Source organism: Amphiprion ocellaris, chromosome 14 (genome assembly GCF_022539595.1).
Source record: "Amphiprion ocellaris isolate individual 3 ecotype Okinawa chromosome 14, ASM2253959v1, whole genome shotgun sequence".
Taxonomy (NCBI): domain Eukaryota; kingdom Metazoa; phylum Chordata; class Actinopteri; family Pomacentridae; genus Amphiprion; species Amphiprion ocellaris.
The window spans coordinates 28,781,695-28,797,938 of record NC_072779.1 but is presented as its reverse complement, the minus strand read 5'-3'; the positions used below and the strand labels follow the sequence as shown (position 1 = coordinate 28,797,938).

At 39.5% G+C, this 16,244-nt stretch overlaps 1 protein-coding gene across 3 annotated transcripts in view; it reads left to right on the top strand.

Moving 5' to 3' along the window:
• Positions 1–16,244, top strand: part of gria4b (glutamate receptor, ionotropic, AMPA 4b) — a 197,793-nt gene that overhangs the window by 133,311 nt on the left and 48,238 nt on the right. For 2 of the 3 annotated variants that reach the window (XM_023280074.3, XM_023280073.3), the window contains exons 7-9: positions 520–687; positions 1,919–2,023; positions 6,813–6,923. In XM_023280074.3, coding sequence (XP_023135842.2) covers positions 520–687; positions 1,919–2,023; positions 6,813–6,923 — 384 coding nt within the window. Of the gene's footprint in view, positions 1–519; positions 688–1,918; positions 2,024–6,812; positions 6,924–7,760; positions 10,230–16,244 lie in introns of those variants that run through there. The other variant, XM_035952744.2, reaches the window with a different exon arrangement.

Below are 16,244 nucleotides of genomic sequence, written 5' to 3'. Positions count from 1 at the left end.
GGAAATTGGGAGGCTCATCCTGTGGGGAATGTGCTCCTCTTCCCTCCCTCTCCTCCTTTCCATTTCCAGAAAATAATGAGCAGAGTAAAACTGCCGCCTCCCTGTAACTGCTTGGCCCTGCAGAAACTCTCCGTGCTCTCTGAGGCAGCCGTGCGCAGATTGTTTTTAAAGAGATCTGACCAGCAAATATTGCAGAACATTTTGCTTGTCCGGCTAAATCAGCATTTAATTGGCTCCATACCTTTTCCCGGTGAGTGTCCCCCTTGGCTGCAAACACTCAGAACAGTCAGAACAGCAGGGCGGCCTCAGGTTGCCCCTACTGCCATTCACAAATCACAAAATCTGTCCCTGCTGGCTTTTATTTCATTTTAATAAATCTAACAGAGCATAGTTTAACCATGATTCGAGCTGCAGAGCTTTAAAGTGAATGTTAGGCTGTTTTTTTTCATGTGCAGATAATCCAGCTGTGTCCACACACTGTAACACCTGTATCTCTTTCCACCTCCTCCTGGCCTGTAGTACACCTCGGCACTGACTTACGACGGGGTGATGGTGATGGCCGAGGCCTTCAGGAACCTGCGCAGGCAGAAGGTGGACATTTCCAGACGAGGGAATGCCGGTGACTGCCTCGCAAACCCGGCCGCCCCATGGAACCAGGGCATTGACATGGAGAGAACCCTCAAACAGGTGAGATCAAGAAGACACTGATCATGATGCATCAGAAAGATTTATAGTTGAAATATGCAGGTTTCAGTGAGGATGCAGAGAAGACATTCATTGAATTTTTACTTATGGATGCAATAATGTACAGAAAGCTTGGAACATGAGCTTTTAAAGCAAATGGAGGTTATTAAAAAAATAAAATTTGTTAATCTATCACTGACTTGATAGACTTCTGACTGACTTCTGATAAATAGTGTAATTTTGGTGATTTTTTTTAAGACAACATCCCTTTTTAAACCTGGCAGTAGGTTTTGAGGTTCAGACGTTTAAAGATGTTTCTTCGCCAAACAAAAGACGCAAAAGTAAATGTCTGGTAAATCAACAGGGATCACATTAATTGAGAAAAGATGATTTAAAAAAGTACAAACATTTGAAAGCAATACAAAATGATTGAGAGCCTTACTGCACTTTTTTCTGTTATATTTTGAAATGTCACCTGAATTTTATGTTTTTGAGACATTTCTACCATAAATTGATGCAGAAAAGGAACAAACTGATCCATAAAAATTCACCCGAATGCAGGAAATTACGTGTTTGATGCTCAAAATGTCCTAGAGGGGGATCAATAGTCCCAAGTTAATGTGTCCAAACAAAACCTACACACATAGACATCTATGGCATAGGTTTTGATTCATAGTTCAGCATTAGATTTCTGGATATATCGAGCATGGTTGGACTTTAATCATACCTCCTCGTGTTTCATTTACTAATACAGAGCGGAGGCTGCTTGTGAACAGAAGGTTTCCACCGGAGATGTGTTTGTTTGGATGTGTGTTATTGAAAAAGAGAAGCTAACTGTGATACTTTTCAACTCGCTTCATGTTGCATTCACTCTGATCTTCACAGTTGTAGCCCCAACGTGTAGTTACACTTTTGAAGAGGCGCTTAGGTGCAGCACAACCCCTCAGAACACGCACAAGTATAATTGAAGCTCCGCTCTCTGAAAGCATTTCTCCCAAAATATTGAACTGCTCAGCTAATGCCCTCCAACCAGTTGAAAGTGTATTTGAGCCACGTGATGCTCAGTGAACTCCATGGAGGGAGCAAAACAATCTTTCATTGCATCTGTTGTTACATAAAAGTCCTGACTCACTACTTAGTGTAAAGTCTCTTTTAGACATTGACTGAATGGAAACTACTTGCCTATCCTTGTCGGCTGCTTCATGTCCTGTTGTGTTTGTGTTTGTGTGTTCAGGTCCGGCTGCAGGGATTAACAGGTAATGTCCAGTTTGACCACTATGGCCGCAGGGTCAACTACACTATGGACGTGTTTGAGCTGAAGAATAATGGACCCAGACGGGTAAAACTTCACACCTCACTGCTTTCATTTGTGTTGTGGATGAGTGTCTGTCTAAGTGAAGTCAAAAATACTGTGAATTTTAGCCACAGACTGTATACAATCAATGGTTTCAGCTTATACAGTGTGTACTAGATGAGTTTCCTAGTGATGCAAGAGATGTGCACACAAATGGATCCCAAAAATGATGCAAAAGAAAGATTAGGAGGCTAATCTGCAGAATTTGTAAAATTATCAGCTAGAAAATATCTATTATATTAAAGAGCCCATATGTTGCTTTTTCTGCTTTTCCCTTTACTTTGGTATGTTAGAGAGCTGCTTTTTTGCGCATGTAAAAGGTGAAAATCCACACAAAAACACTGCTTCTTACCTCCCTGAAACACCTCATTCTAAGTCCAGGCGTTTCTTCCTTTACTTATCTATGTCATCATGTCACATATTTGCGTAAAACCTGTCTAACAGCTAGTTTTACCCTCAAATTAAGAACAAGAAGTTCCTGTTTTGAGCTGCGTCCCTGCACTCATAGATCTCTTGTTACAATACATAACCATCATTATCTTGCATTCGTCAGAGCAGCTGACCAATCGGAACAGATTCAGCATTTCGGAAGGAAGATCTTAAAGAGCTAAAATGGAGAATTTCACAGGGTTATAAGAGGGTTATAATGCTGCAGCGGTGTATATTATTAGGGCTGCAACTAACAGCTGGTTTTTTTTTTGTTTTTTGAAAAATCTGTTTATATTCTCAAATAGTTGATTGTTTATAAAATGTGATCGAATGTCTTGTTTTGTCCACAGCTTAGATATTCTGTTTATTTACTGTCATAAAGGACGAAAGAGTTGGGAAATAATCAAATTTAAGAAGCTGGAATTTAGAGGATATTTTTTTTCTGAAACACAGCTAATCGATAAATTGACAAATTGTTGCAGCTCTCTATATAGTATGAAAACAGTATTGTGATTTTTGCACATTAAGCTTAATTATGGGCTCTTTAAACTGGACACTTTGCTGTCAGTCTACAGTGCATTTTTAGCTGCTTAGCTGCAGATATTTGGGCCAGACTCTTGGAATTTATGATAGCAATGGCGTGTTTTATATTGAGGTTGAAAATTAGACTGAAAGTAAATGTTCGTTTTGAAGTAAGAGACTATAGTTATAGTATCTTGAGGACAAGCATTGTAATGTTTATGATTTTTGTAGGAATTTTATGTATTCTGCACTTTTAACCAAGTTGTCAGTTGATGTTTTCAGACAGCAAAGCCAACTTTACATAAAGCCATAGACAGTACATAGAAAATGGATGTAGTGACAGTGATTATTAATTCAATTTAACTAATTAAATGTAATTTACAAAGTGCACATCATGCTGTATTGAAGGAGACTTGAAACTAGTGATTGGGGCCATAAACTGATTAGAGAAATGTTTATTGGGGAAACAGATCAAGGAAGAATTAGGGACATTTTCTGATAGACTTCTGTGCAGTTGGACTTGTTTTGCAAGCAGATATGTTGCCCCCTGCTAGCTGTTTGGAGTAGTGCCGATTTAAGGTATTTCTCACAATGCTATATTAGCTAGCCAAGAGCTGACAGAGGAATCACCTCTAAACAGCAATTTTACTGGTTTCCAACAAGCTCCTTCATTTCCACATACTAAAAAAAAAGCTTCTTTATGAATGGCCATGACATTGTGGAAACTTGAGTGCACATCCTTGATTATCCATATGCAGGAAACCCATCTGTACTTCCTTACATGTTTAAAGATGTGAGCAGACTGCTATCATGTGAGGTTGACACGATGCAATAGGTAGCGTGGCATTTTCTATTATCATAAGTAGGTGGTAAAAAAAAATACTTCAGCCTCTGCTAACATCTCTGCTTCTGGTGTGAGAGGATGTATGTCTGTGGATGAAATTCAGGGGGAAATGGGAAAAGGAGAGCAAGAGAGAGGGAGTACTTGTGAGAGTGATGGCGAGAGGATGAAATGAAATAGAAAGCAATGAAGGTGGAGGGGAGGCGGAGGCCGAGAGGAGTTCCCATCAATCTTCTGCTGCTTTGGCCTGTCGTCCTGCAGCACAGCGAGGGTCCTGTCAGGACACACTCGTTGTCAGTGTGTGTTTCAGTGTGTGTTGGTGTGAGTTACTGTGTGTTGGTGTGTGGTTGTGTGTCTGCGGGTCACAGCTTCTCTCCTACATTTTCCACGTCCCTCAATCATCTCGAGATGCCACAGCCCTCCGTCCCCAGCTGCTGACTTGTAGCTGCTCTCAAAGCTATAAGATCAATACATCAGTTTGGCACAATATTGCATGCAGTTTATGTTTATTTTTTAAACTGCCATCCAGTGCCATGCAGCTCCTCTTCTTCAGCCACAAGACATTTCTATTGTGACCACAACATCACAGTTTGTGTCAGTTCCATTCAGTCACTTTGACCCTGAAGGATTTCTGGTGACGATGTCATCTGAAATAGCTTTTGGACAAAAACAAGCATCACAACATTGATCTTGAAATGGGCATCTTGCACTAGGGAGTTTTAAATCCGAAGGCCCAGGCATTTATTCAGTATCACTATTTTGCTGCCTTTAAGTGGCCTCACAGCATGATGTGATGACACTTTAATGTGCATTATAGAGTCTTTTCTCTGGGTACCCCTCAAGGAAACACTAAAGGAAAATCACCAGCTCCAAAATAGGAATTATTGATAACAGCAACAATTTTTAAAGCAACTTTATTAATTTACTCAAGCATTGTAGACATTTTTGTTCATCAAATGCTCAGAAATATACAGAAAATCCTCAGATTTGTCTTCACTGTTGAAGCTTTTACCTTTCAAAGCTTAGTTCTGAGCCACTATAAACCATTTTGTATGAGGTGTACAGTGTAAATTCACTAAATTTATCAAGAACTGGACACTAATGTTTAAAAATAAGGAAGAAAATCTGAGCTTTGTTTGAAATTTCATCCGTGGTGAAAATGATGCAAGTAAAAGCTCTCTCCAAAGCTACTAATAAACTTTGATAAGACTATTATAAGAAATACCATTCAAAAAACAGATACTATCAGAAAACATACACTACCACTCAAAAGTTTGGGGTCACTTACAAATGTCCCTATTTTTGAAAGAAAAGCAGTTTTTCAGTGAAGATAACAATAAATTAATCAGAAATACAGTCTATACAGTACTGATGTGGTAAATGACTATTCTAGCTGGAAACAGCTGATTTTTAATGGAATATCTCCATAGAGGTACAGAGGAACATTTCCAGCAACCATCACTCCTGTGTTCTAATGCTACATTGTGTTAGCTAATGGTGTTGAAAGGCTAATTGATGATTAGAAAACCCTTGTGCAGTTGTGTTAGCACATAAAAGTGTGAGTTTTCATGGAAAACATGAAATTATCTGGGTGACCCCAAACTTTTGAACGATATTTTAGAAAAAATAAGTTGTAGTATCGAGAAAAAAAAAACATTACATTTTGAACAGCCATCTGCTAAAATATTAGGACAGATTTTTCTATAAAATTGTGAAGTTTAGTCAGGTGATTTTGTCAGAGCTTATATATAACTAAATTCTGGAAGAAAACAACAACAAGATGTTGAGAAAAAAATTCAGTTTATACAAGTCCTAATGATTGAAATTGATGGTCAAAGTTAATATTGCATCATCTTCTACCAACTATTGTCATAATAGAGTAAAATGCGCTACATGTTTCCAAAAGTGTTGATCTGTTCTTTAGCACATGATGACACTAATCTGATGACTATATGACTGCACTAATCTGATTTTTTATCAGGCCGATGCATTGTGCACAGCTTCTCATACTGGATTAGTGGAGATCACAAGTCATTTATTTCAAAGCAGGTGTAAATGATTATCAGTGGGCCGACTGTAAAGTCGATATATCCCTATGGATCCATGAGATTTTTCCCATCTCTGGGTGAAAACCACACCACTGCTACAACTGAAATTGGGAAATATAAAATGAAAGCCCCGAAAAAAACAAAATATTTCGTCCTTGCTCAATCAAAAGCAAAACTATTGAAATTTTTCTGCAATGAAAAGTCAAATTAAGACTTATAGTTGTGGTTTTAATGACTATTATGATGCAGCATGTCACTTTTTTCAACCATTTCCCTCCTAAATCAATCTTCTCAAAGTGTTTGACTGCTCATAATCACATAGTTACATCACCATTGTTGGACTCTACAACAAACCTGCATCAAAGTCCTTATAGGCAGGTCTCACCATTTGGCAGTCATCTTGGTTATTTCAGTTATTTCAACCTAATAAGATTAAGTCTGTATCTAAATGAATGGTTTGAGTCATAACTGCAATTTCAGTGATAACCAGTACATACAAACTGCATGTAAAAGTCATATTTGGATTATAATGCTTCAAAAGTTTGGTGACTGCCCAAAATTAGAGTTTTTCCCAAAGATTTCCCAACAGCATGCTTGCTTCAATGAATGTTTTGCATAGACGTTGACTGCAGGTTCTTTTGACGTTACAGAATTCTCCCGTAGATTTCAATTCAGCGTCTCTGTCTACCTAAAACCAAGCTTCCCATTTTCCTTCTCGTGAAAGTGAGAAGCTTGTTCACAAACTGCTGTCTAAGGATACTTGGATGCAGGATGGACTCGGCTTTCCTCCATGGTGTTTCGACAGTTACGTCCAATTCATGTGGGATCACAACAAGAAACTTTCACTAAAATAACAGTGCATAAGCTGTGCATTCGGCATCTTGCAGCTTGTTTCTGCAAATTTGTCGCATCTCATACTTTACATTTCCTGCAGATCGGCTACTGGAACGATGCTGACAAACTGGTGCTGATCCAGGACTCTCCACTGCTTCCAAATGACACTTCTGGCATGGAGAACCGCACTGTTGTAGTTACTACCATCATGGTAAGAGACCGGCATGCACTCGCCAACACAGACACAAACACACACAGACACTCATGCATGCAGTAATACTCTTTGCAATTTGTACTGCTGTGAAATGTTATTATGTTGTGCCTCTGCAGACCACATTGATGCAGGTTTAGTGGCGACACATCAGACATCTGACCTGAAAAATCCAAAAAACTTCAACACCGACCAACCTAATAAAACATGGTGGTCAGCTGCAGTGTTACGCGTCACACTTGCCTTTTAAAGTGCTTCTGTAGTATTTTACTTTCTCTCTTTGAGGCAATTTGAAAGTTATTTTTCTAGTTATTGAAACCGTCAAAGCCTCTTTCATAGTAGAGGTTTCAGATATAGTTGCAAATGCCACTTTTAGTTCCCCTCAAAGGCCCTTATTTTGTATGCCGTGACTGACCAGAGTTCAGGGATAACATGCTTTATTACGATTCCAGTTTAAAAACTCTTAAAGAAATGGGATTTGTTTTTATTAACCAATAGGAACTTCAATAAAACGTCATACCAGTCCAGAACTAACTGCCGTCACTTAGATTGTCTTTTATTGCACCAATAAAGCAGTCAAATGGCTCTGCAGCCTGCCGCTACCGCAGCCTTTCTTCTTATTGCAGAGATTAGAGTTTATAATTTAAAAAAAACAAGCACAGAATCAATGCATTTCACACATTGAATGGCCTTTGCATGGCATGTAGCAGTGACTCCGAGTCAGCTGACTAAGACTGAATCAGCCAGATGTTGAGCGTACATGTAGCAGCTGAGTGGAGGATGGAGGAAAGTGGGAATGGAGAGTCTCAGCTCAGCACAAATCCTCCCTCTTTTCAGCCCCTGATGAGGAACCCCATTTTAAGAAACTGATCCCCCCCAGTTGGACGCGAGCAGGATATGAAAGCCCCTTATTGGGAGAGTGATGGACACAACAGCCTGAGCCAAAATGAAGCCCTAAAGACACTGGGCGAGAGGAGAGAAACGGCAGCTCTGTTAATGGATACCCTGTTCAGAAAAATCTGAACAAGAAATGGAGCCACTCAGAGTCGTAATGGAGCCCCACGAGAGGAAAATGAAATGCAAATGGAGGGGAAAAAGACAGTCTTTTTTTCTGAGGATGGACACCCATTGAGGCCCCAAACAGCACAGTGTCTGTTTACTAGCATAAACAAGCCTCCCGCTACACCTGTGTGTGTCTTACATTGTCATGCTCCGTGTGTTTGTGTGGCCGATCACAGCTTGAAGCTCACTGTGGTTTGAAATTGTGATTATTTATTTCATTTTTTTCTATGATCTATGGAGCCTGAACTATGGAGTGGCAGATTATGAATATACATTATGTCTAACTGAATTCCTGTTTGCTCTAAATCTGTCACTTTCTCCAACTACCTGCTCTACCGTAGAGTATATTACACTCTCAGAGGGCTTCCTGTAAGCCTTAAAACAGCTTAGAAAGACTAATGCGCTCATAATCATCCCAGTTCATATCCATCATGCTTTTATGCAGCATGATATTATAGTTACTTTGTGACGCCTGCCTTTCATTCCTGCTTTTAATGTTTGTTCAGCATGTTGGTGAGAGTAATGTTTGTTTAGTATAAAGTTGATGAAGCGTCCCGCTGTTTTATCGCATCCAAGCTGCTGTCTGTGTCTTAGGAGCCATTGAACATGTCGGGAAACTGTAGCCGAACCCTGGTTTCAGTTTTTACGCCCAGCAGCGAAATTAGTATTAATATTTATCATGTGATTGTAGATTTAAAGGCTCTTTTTCTGCAGCAGAAAGTTACCAAACTATGCCCCTGGAGCCTCCTTTAACTTGAACTTCAAAGAGTTTCTGTATTAGCGCAACAGCTGAAGGAGAAATGGCAAACATGGTCAGCGATTTTCTTTCACATCTATGTGATTTATGAGATCTAAACTGAAGTACAGTCAGAGAATCCTGGACGCAGGTGGGACCAGGACAGTGTGTTCGGTATCCACTTTGTACTTTTTTTCTCCCCGTGAGCTTTATTTTCTCTGGTCTTGTTTCATTTTTTAATTATTTTCTTGTGCTGTTAGGTTGTTTTCCCAGTCCTGATCCCAGACTTTTGGTAGTTAACCTTTTTGTAATGTCGAGTTCTAAGGCCGAGCTCGCACCACAGGACTTTAACCCCCTGAAACCCAACAGTGTCTGGGTGTTTTTACTGCTCCTGTCACATTTTCATTCACTGTGGGTTCCCTTTTCACTGCAATGTAAAGTCCTGCACCTCTATGGAAAAAGCACATCCATTGCTAAAAGTAGAGATAACTCAAAAATGTCATCTGTGCAGTCTGACACCGTTATAATGCCATGTAACATGAGTAAAGACAAAACGAATGTTGAATTTCTTTGATTGTGACAAAAATTGGAAAAAAATACACTTAAATCAACATGTGCAGCATTTTTCCAAGTGTCCACAGATGTTTCCAATGTGGAAAAAACAGAATGCACAGATATTTTACTGCTTACATTTTTAAGTTGTTTTCACGCATCCCCTCTCTGCTCTGTGTAAACACACCCTGCAGTTCAGCCTAGTTTAGCTCACAAGTCCCTGAGTTGTTGACACGCAGTTACAGTTAGATGTAGTTAATTTTCCAGAAATGTCAATGATGAGTAGTTCGAGGGCCACTAGAAAATAGAATATGGGATGATTCCTCTAGTTTTTATGGTTTGTAGCTCTGCTTAATGGTGTAATTTTGGTGATTATTTAAAGATTAAATGCCTCTCAAACCTGCCAGTGGGTTTTAGGGGTTCAGAGGGTTAAGATCCATAAGAAGAAACAGATATTGTTTTCTCTATGTCAGACATGCACATATTACAAGATTTGGACAAAACAATGCATCACACATGACAAAATATGTTTAAGATTGTGGTGCCAAAGGGAGCAATCATGGAGCAGAGCAACTCCTCACAGGGAAGCAGACGTAAACAAAATGGAAACTGTGGAGCAATAACTTCAGACAGAACAAACTAGAAGGCTAAAAAAATGAGTTAAGTTCTTAATATCTGTAGCTAACATCCCTCAGATGATAGAAGATGTAGCATTGGTTGGTAATGTCAAAGCAAAATTGATTGCAAGCTCTAAGGTTGTTATTATTTCTACGTTAAGTGGAATTTGATCTTAGAGGTTCTAACATGGTGAAAAAATAGAGGTCTTTTCATCTGTAGGAAGCTACCTTAAATTTAGAAAGTAGGACTCAATGTTTTCTAAATGATATGGACATTATTGAGCCATTTAGGAGTAGATTTGTGTCTTCACTGTCAAACAATAAATACAATTTCTTTTCTTTGAGACTAAAAGAGATTTTTTTCTTTGACCCCGTTGCAGTGGAATAAATTGACCAATGACCCAGACAAGTGTTTGTATTGTTTTTAAGTTGATTTATGGCAGTTCTTCCATAATGGCAGCTAATGGTCGTCCTGATTTAAACTTGTAGATATCAAACATGTTTAATATTAAAAAAAAAAAAATGGTGATGCGACAAGTCTGTGAGCAGTTTGAGAGGTTTTTGTGAGTGGATCTATATTAAACCAAACTGGTTAGATTGAGGTTCCAGACCAGATTTTTCCCAAAACTTGGGTTAAATTGGCCCAAAACTCGTCCAAGAATCAAACTGAGTTACTCAACTCAGCACAAATCCAACTGAATCCACCCTGTAGTGCCGAATCTCAGACCTGAACTGCATCTGAGGCTGTATTTTTGTTGCTTCTTCTACGCAGACAACCTCATATGTTTGCTTTGGAAAGGCTTCCTCTCAAATGAAAAACAGCAAATCTGACAACAGCAGCAGACCAGCACTAAATCTGACATGACAGCTCACCAGTACCAGATATATATATATATATCTATAACTTTAAGCAGCCGGCAAGCCGTAGGGTCGGTGGCAAACACACACACTACAGTCAGCATGTTGCACGACTGCATTTTAAAAGTTTATTCTTCTTACTGATTATTTATAAGACCAGCTTTTCCAGGTGAATGTTGCAGTTAAAAAACATTTTAACAAATTAGCTAGAATCCAGAATATGGCTGAATGAAAATGTCTAATTTCAATTTTTTTTGACAGACATATATGATGCAGTTGTAATTTATTTTCAGTGTAAGACTGTGTAAATGTCTTGAGGATGAGACCCAGTGTCTCAGTGAGATTACCTGTATAAATAAAGGCTGAAAAATACATTTCTTAAAATCAGTTTAATGTAAGCCCCAGATGTTGTGTCACATAACTGTCCCTCATGGCTTCTCTGGGGGGCAGAATATTCATTTTTTTCACAGGATCTTGTGCAAAAGGTTTATTTTTGGCAAATTCTAAAACGAGACATGTAAAATAAAGTGAGTTTGGTCAAATAGCATTGTTTGAAGCTTAGATTTGGTAGATTTTCCCTACTGAACTGTACATCAAACATAGTTTGAGGAGGAAAGCAGAAAATCTGACTAATATTTCTATTTTTGCAGTTTTTTGGTATAATTGTGTGAGTTCAACAATCACTGTAATAAATCTAAAACTTGTAGAAGACAGCAATAAATAAATCAAACCAGTGACACAATGGATTAAATCCAGTCAGTCGTGCTTCATAAAGTACATCCAAAACGGCAGCGTTCGCAATTCTTCAAATTCTGAATTCAGAATTTAAAATTTGTTCGGCCCAAATCCAGAGCAGAACTCTGTGCAGGTATCGCTGTGCTCTTTCACTAGAGGAGCTGTGGGGAGAAAAGTTTTTGTTTTTTTTTATCACAACAGGGTTGTAATGTTCCCACAATGCGGTTGGCTTGCATGAATCACTGTCCACTAATTGTCTTTAAAGGTAACAGATCTGTGTGAGGCTGCAGCTGCCTGCAGGTTGATTTATCAACAGAAAAGCTCCCGTGGACAAGGACAAACTTTGACTGTCTTTATATTGGCAGGACGAGGCTGGGAGCTTTGATGAAGTGTGTCTCGGCTTTAAACTCCTCCGTTGCACTTTAAACCTGGCTCACTATCAATCTGCCGCAGGGCAGGAACTGCAGCGCAGATCCTGATATAATTATGTTTTTGTTTAGCCTCTTCTTCGAGGCATTCTGGGGGAGGAGGAGATGTTTGGATTTTGTTGACAGGAGCTACTGTGGTAGCTGAAATGCCTCCTGATGACGCAAATACAACAGACTGAGAACACACTGGGCCTCGTGCAAGAACAACTCAGACAGATTTATTCAGAAGCTACACGAAAGAATTATTCAGGGAAACTTGTTGCATTAAGCAATTTCCTCTCGAGAGAATTATATTTAGGCATAAAACATCCCTAGTAAAACTGACCAAAACATATAGTGCCTTAATGGGAATTTATTTGGAGTTGAAATCGTGACTCGCCAGTTCACTAATAGCTTTTTCTTCATGTAGATGTTATCCACATGAAAGAAAACAGAATGTTTTGATCTGATTTGAGTTTAGTAGTTGTTGTGCAGGTCTATTATAACATGAGTGGAAGTTAGATGTGTTTTCTCTTGGCGTACTTACTATGCCAAACTCATTTTTGGCATCTAAATTCATGTCCAATCATTCTTTATTTCTGTCACTGCCATGATATGACAGCTGTGGCTACTTTTTTAATGGTCCCGGTTGTAAAAAAATAGTGAACAAAAATACCGCCACAAATAGCGAAATATGTCATAGTTTCATCTGCTGATCTCCAACAGCTAGACTTCAACTCAAGTAGTTGATATGCTGTTTTGCTCATTTTTCATCACAATATAAACATACTATACTATTTTTTGACACGTCTGTGGACTCAAGAAAGATGTTTCACCATGCTGAATGTATCTTCCAAATACTTGCTTCTCTGTATACAGTTTTTGGGCCATGCTGGATTTATTTCTTTTTTATTTATTTCCGTACTTGTCTCCTATCTGCTCTTTGGACACACAACCCGCAGTTCAACCAAAAAGCCTCTGAGTTTGTGTCAAATGATACTCACTCCTGACTTATTGATTGTGCAGAATTAAAACATTTTTGCATGATCTGTTGCAAAAGGTTAATTTTTGGCAAGTTTTTAAATGAGACATGTAGAATATGGTGATTTTAATCTATTGTGCTTCTAAGCTCAGATTTGCTAATTTTCCCATCTAAACTGGATGTTACATTCTTTCTGTTTTTGCAGATTCTTGGTAAAATTGTGTAATAATGTGATTTTGGGTTGTTTTTTGTTTTGTTTTTACTTGAAGATAACATCCCTTTTAAAACTGCGATAGTGTTCTGGGGTTCAAAGAGTTGAGCGCCAAGTTCTTTTGTTTACTCTTTGGTGACATTTTTGTGAATGAAAACTGCCCAGAAGTGGAGCAGAGTAAGTCGCCTCGTATACACTACCAGTCAAGAGTTTGGACACACCTTCTCATTCAATGGTTTTTATTTAATTATTTTCTACAGTGTAGATTATTACTGAAGACATAAAAATTATAAAAGAATACATATGGAATGTTGCATTAATCTTCAGTATTAATCTACAATGTAGAAAATGATACAAATAAATAAAAAGCTATGAATAAGAAGGTGTGTCCAAACTTTTGACTAGTAGTGTAACAGTTTGTGTCCATAAATTATGGTTGTAATCAAATTATGACATTAAGCAAATTCAAACCAAGTATTTTTGCAGTCAGGGAGGTTTTGTTTAACGCATCCTGGACCACTCGCTAAGTAAACCTGATGAAAGTAAGGAGGAAAAGTTTAAAGAATATAAAAATGTTCTTGTATGAGGTCCATTATGGATGTTGAAAAGTTGTATTTTACGCTACCGTTGAAAAGTTTGGGGTCACCCAGATAATTTCATGTTTTCCATGAAAACTCACATTTTTATTTATGTGCTAACATAATTGCACAAGGGTTTTCTAATCATCAATGAGCCTTTAGACACCATTAGCTAACGCAATGTAGCATTAGAACACAGGAGTGATGGTTGCTGGAAATGTTCCTCTGTACACCTATGGAGATATTCCATTAACAATCAGCCGTTTCCAGCTAGAATAGTCATTTACCACATTAACGATGGCTAGACTGAATGTAATTTAATGTTATCTTCATTGAAAAAATCTGCTTTTCTTTCAAGAACAAGGACATTTGTAAGTGACCCCAAACTTTTCAACGGCAGTGTATATTTTTTAAAAAGACAGAAAACAAAGCACTTACTTTAAAAATGTTATTCATACAGCATTTGTGTTTTTTTCCCACCCACTCAGTTTACATTTTAAGTCTTATATTGTGTTTTAATTGCTTTAATGCTGCTGTAAGAGGTTGAGACTTCACTGTGGCAGCGGTGAGATTGATTGGAGTGCTGTGGAGATCTGAAACCCTCGACAAGGCCGTGACGTCCCTCTGCAGCAGCCGATCGAGTGCCCTTAATGTGAAAAAAAATAAGCACAGTGGACATTTGCAAAAAAATGTTTTCTACATGCGCTTTGAGCATACTCATCTTTTCAATGTCATGCATTCAGTCAAATAAAAATTAGTGCCTCAAGTGGCTGCTGATGACAGAGACCCAGAAATGAGTCACTTACCGAGACGTATTAATGTCAGCTGGCTTCACACGCCGATGTTTTTGTGGTCAAGCTGCACAATGAGGATTATTACCTCTCGCTATCAAACGGAATGTGAAGCAGATTGTTTATCTCGCATTATGCACAAAAAAACACACAAAACCAAACATTTCGCACGGCTCAAAACCAACAATTCCCACGAGAGTTCATACATGTATGTGTGTGTAAGTATGGATTTGTGAGCCAAGTAATGTGCGTGTGTGTGTGTTTTAATGGCATGTGTAATTAGTCTCATTAGACAGTGAGTGAAGCACTGTGGTTGTGATTATTGAACAGCCTGTCAGCCTTGCTGGCCTTTGCGTTGAAGACCTCTGAAGCGCTGCTCTTTTCTCATGCCAGAAACGCCGACTGCATCCTTTATCTCCTATGCTGCATCCACTCGTCCGGCTGTCATACACCTCGCTATCATAAATAACATTGAATAGGCTTGTTTTCCCCTGGTTTATACCTCCAGCAGATCAATAATGGTCAAGATCAACTTGGGAATTAGGTCATCAGTGGTTGGGAGTCTTTAAAAGCTTATTGTGAGTTTAATTTTTCAGCTTTTGGATGATCAGTAGAAGAAAACATGATGAAAACATTCATCGAGTGTAGTGTTTTTTTTTTTAAATTTAAAATATGGCACAGCATGTTTCATCCCGGGCTGCACAGTGGATTGGTGTTTAGTACTTTTGCCTTGCAGCTAGAAGATCCTCGGTTCACCTCCCGGCCTGGGCCTGGGATCTTTCTGTGTGGAGTTTGCATGTTCTCCCTGTGCAAGTGTGGGTTATCTCTGGGTACTCCGACTTCCTCCCACAGTCCAAAAACATGTTGAGGTTAATTGGTGATTCTAAATTATCCATAGGTGTAAATGTGAGTCTGCTTGTTTGTCTCTCTGTATCCTCTTTTCGACCAGGGTGGAGCCCGTTCGGAGTTGGAGCCGGCGCCCGACTTGGCGCCGGTTTTTTGTGTTTCGACCACCGGAGCTGCGGCTCCGGGCTCCAAAAACTGGGGCCGTTTCGGGCACCAACTCGTTGCTGGGCCAGAGGTGGCCAGAGTTGAGAGCCAAGCATGTCACGGGCAGAGGGCGGGGTGACATCTAAAAACATCTAAAAAGATAGACATAGGTATGATCATCAACTTATTGCGCGTGTTTAACCGCTAAGTAATCAATGCAAGTGTAGTCGAAGCTAAGTAGCTAAGCTAACGCTAGCACGTTTACTGTTAAGTGTCCAAACGTCTTTGATAATTACCTTTCTTCTCAAACGTGATCGCCGGGCATTGGAACGGCGACGCCGATGGGTAACCCCTAACAGAAGGTTTTGCTGTTCAGCGATGGCGAGACACACTAGCAAAGCCATGTACACCACTCCAATGAAGTCCTCCATTGTTTTTGTGTGGGTTTCCGTATGGCATGAACGCTGTTGAACGGCTACGTACGCAGTACGTACACACGTTTTGTGGTGGCGCAATGACGCAGCTCCAACTTTGCTCCTTCTGAATGGAAACACAAACCCGTTCTGGGGCGGCACGAGATGTGAACCAAAAAAGCACTGGCTCTCAACTTTGAACCAACTTAGCACCTGGTGCTCTTTGGTCGAAAGCCCCTATGTGTAGCCCGTCGATAGACTGTTACCTGTCCAGGATGTCCCCTGCCTTCACCCTAAAGCTTGTTTTATGCTTGCCGCGTCCGCGAGGTCCGTGTGGCTCCGTGCGGAAAAATTACATCATTTTCGCACCCACGCCCCCTCAAGCAGCC